The sequence below is a fragment of the Crocodylus siamensis genome, chromosome 6 (assembly GCF_052110815.1).
Source record: "Crocodylus siamensis isolate JL-2025a chromosome 6, ASM5211081v1, whole genome shotgun sequence".
In the NCBI taxonomy this organism is placed as follows: Eukaryota; Metazoa; Chordata; order Crocodylia; family Crocodylidae; genus Crocodylus; species Crocodylus siamensis.
In genome coordinates, this window is record NC_143400.1 from 77,814,341 (window position 1) to 77,816,772 (window position 2,432).

General features: G+C 39.6%; 1 protein-coding gene across 1 annotated transcript; it reads left to right on the forward strand.

Annotated features, from left to right (window-relative positions):
- Positions 1-1,016: 1,016 nt before the first annotated feature.
- Positions 1,017-1,262, forward strand: LOC149863048 (serine palmitoyltransferase small subunit B-like). The gene has a single exon (XM_090054133.1). It carries the CDS (start codon positions 1,017-1,019, stop codon positions 1,260-1,262), a length of 246 nt encoding a protein of 81 aa, XP_089910259.1.
- The last annotated feature ends 1,170 nt before the right edge of the window (positions 1,263-2,432 follow it).

The window sequence follows — 2,432 nt, forward strand, 5'->3', positions numbered from 1 at the left end:
CTGTGGCAGAGCCTGCCCCAGCAGCAGGCAGCTCCTGGGGGCAGAGAGCTCTCCCTTTCCCCCTGGTGGACAGCTGACTGGGAGCAGATTTTGCTCTTGGTTCGGCATCTACATGAGCGCTACTGCACTGTTATTTATCTTGAGTAAATTTGCTACTTGCATTTGCAGGGATTAGGGAGGTTTATTGTGTAGTTAGCATGTGCACATATAGATGTTATGCTTATTTCACAGTAATCTATGCTAATGTGCAGTTAAGTATCTCCATGTAACTTGCTTGTTAGTTCATGTTCACTTTTCCTGTAGTGTGATCAAGGAAGTTTAGAAGGGAGCAAAACTGTTTCAGAGATATTGTGAGTTTATTGTATCTGAAGCTATATACAGATGTTGTCCTTGGATTGGGATCAACTGTGCCAGGATATGTCCAGCAACAAATTATGTGCTTAACTGGGCAAAACAGACGTCACCCATTGATCTGTAGGGTTGGGCCCCAGCTCTCCAAGGACATTAGTGGCCTGATCCTGTGGAATAACTGCAAACAGGGGACCCTGGTTTCCCTGCTTACAAAAGTGCACCCCAGGAATTCCCACTAGGCTTGTCCACCATAATGCAAACAGACATGTGCCACAAAAAATTGGCACTACCTATTTTCACGGCCATAATTTTGGGCACTTGTGGTGCGAGAAGGGACATGGACTTTTGTTTCCTTGGAAAAATAAAAACATTTCTGGTGGCACAAAGGTGACAAGATTTTACACCTTATGAATCCTAGAATTTTAGCTGAGCTGTCCAAAAGGTGACAACACCATAGTCCATGTTTCATTGTAATATGAGAGAATATGTGAATGCTCCATGCTTATTTCAGTATTTCTAATTATACAGAACAGTTATACATGCAGATCTCTACATGAGGTGGTTTTGCACTGTATCATCCTATTTTTTTCTTAATTTAAACTCGTTCTTTTTCTAACTGAAAGGTTTTTATTCTAATAGGTGGAATTTTCTGAAGCTGCTCCGAGATGAAGAAGAATATTAAGCCTGTGTGGTACTATTTCTACTGGCTCTTCTGGCAGTTTCAACTAATCACCTGTAGCTATCTTATGGACCCATGGGAAAAAATAATCTTCTACAGCTTTACCATTTTTGTCTTCGTTATAGTGTTTTATACTGTTTTCATCTTTATCTCTGTCCACATCTGTCTGATCATTAAGTTCTTACACCAATTTGGAAGTGATCCTGAAAGCAATGTTTACATTATGAAATAACCTGGTCATGGCTTTTGAGCCCTGCAACCGCTTTCTGTGAACTTGTGCATGTCTGTTCAGAGGCGGTTTAAACTGACAAGACTGTGCATATAATTTCTTTTGTCCTCCCTCCCCCAGTCATTTTTATACTGCATTGTCTTTTGACTTTTCTTTCCCATAGAAACATCTTCCAGGGAAGGTGGAATTGCAACATGTGCTTCTTGGCTATTTTCCACAGTAGGTCAGTTTCCTAGTGGAAACTGGGTGCAAACTGAGTGATTTGCAAGATACAATATTGGAGTTCAGGGGCCATGTTGTGTGGTCATTTTGTATTTCTAGATTTAAAGCTCATGTTTCTGAGTTAACTTTTTTTTTTTCCTTTTCAGGCACTTGTCAGGTGTTATTGGAAATCTGCTTAATTTTACTGAATACCTGTGCTGTCTGAAAACTTCTTAAGGTTTTTCAGAAAACATGTAGTTGTCAGGGAGTCCCCTGTGTTCTGCCTAGGAGCACAGATGGGAAGTTAAGAGGTGAACGAGTTCAGATGCAAGAGAGGAGTTACAACTATAGAGCAGGCGCTGTCATTACCTTGTCCCTGGAAGTACTTGTAACCTCTGCAGAAATGGACCTTCAATCCCAGCAAAGGTTCCAAGGGTCAAAAGAGCATTTAGTGCTGGCCTGGGAATGAGCGAGAACCAACATTTCTGTAATTTTGGTTCACACTGCATGCGTTTACTTCTGTCCACGTAAGAGTTGTGTAGGTCAGGGGGATTTTGTGTTCAAAGTGGTTTTTTTGGTTGCTTCCATCTTAAATGTACGTCTTTTCTCAGCTTCACAGATTAGTGCTGGCTATAGAATAACTTTCAAAACTCACAGAATTTGCCACAGGATTATTAAAGTGACATTAAGAACAAGTTAATTGGATCTTGCAGAGGACTTAATTCAAGTTTTGGATCACATATTATAATTCTGAATACCCTTTTGTTTTTCTTTTTTGGATAAACTTATTTAGTTTTATTTTTGTCAAGACTATTTGTCATCAATTAGATAAAACACTTCTATAAAATATTTTCTGTTATGGTTTGGACTATGTTTTTCAATTTAAAAAAACCCAGTTGAAATCTCAACTAGCTCCTTGCTTTTCCCTTAGGGTTTTTTGTTTTGTTTTTGAGCTAGGACCTTCCTCCCTCC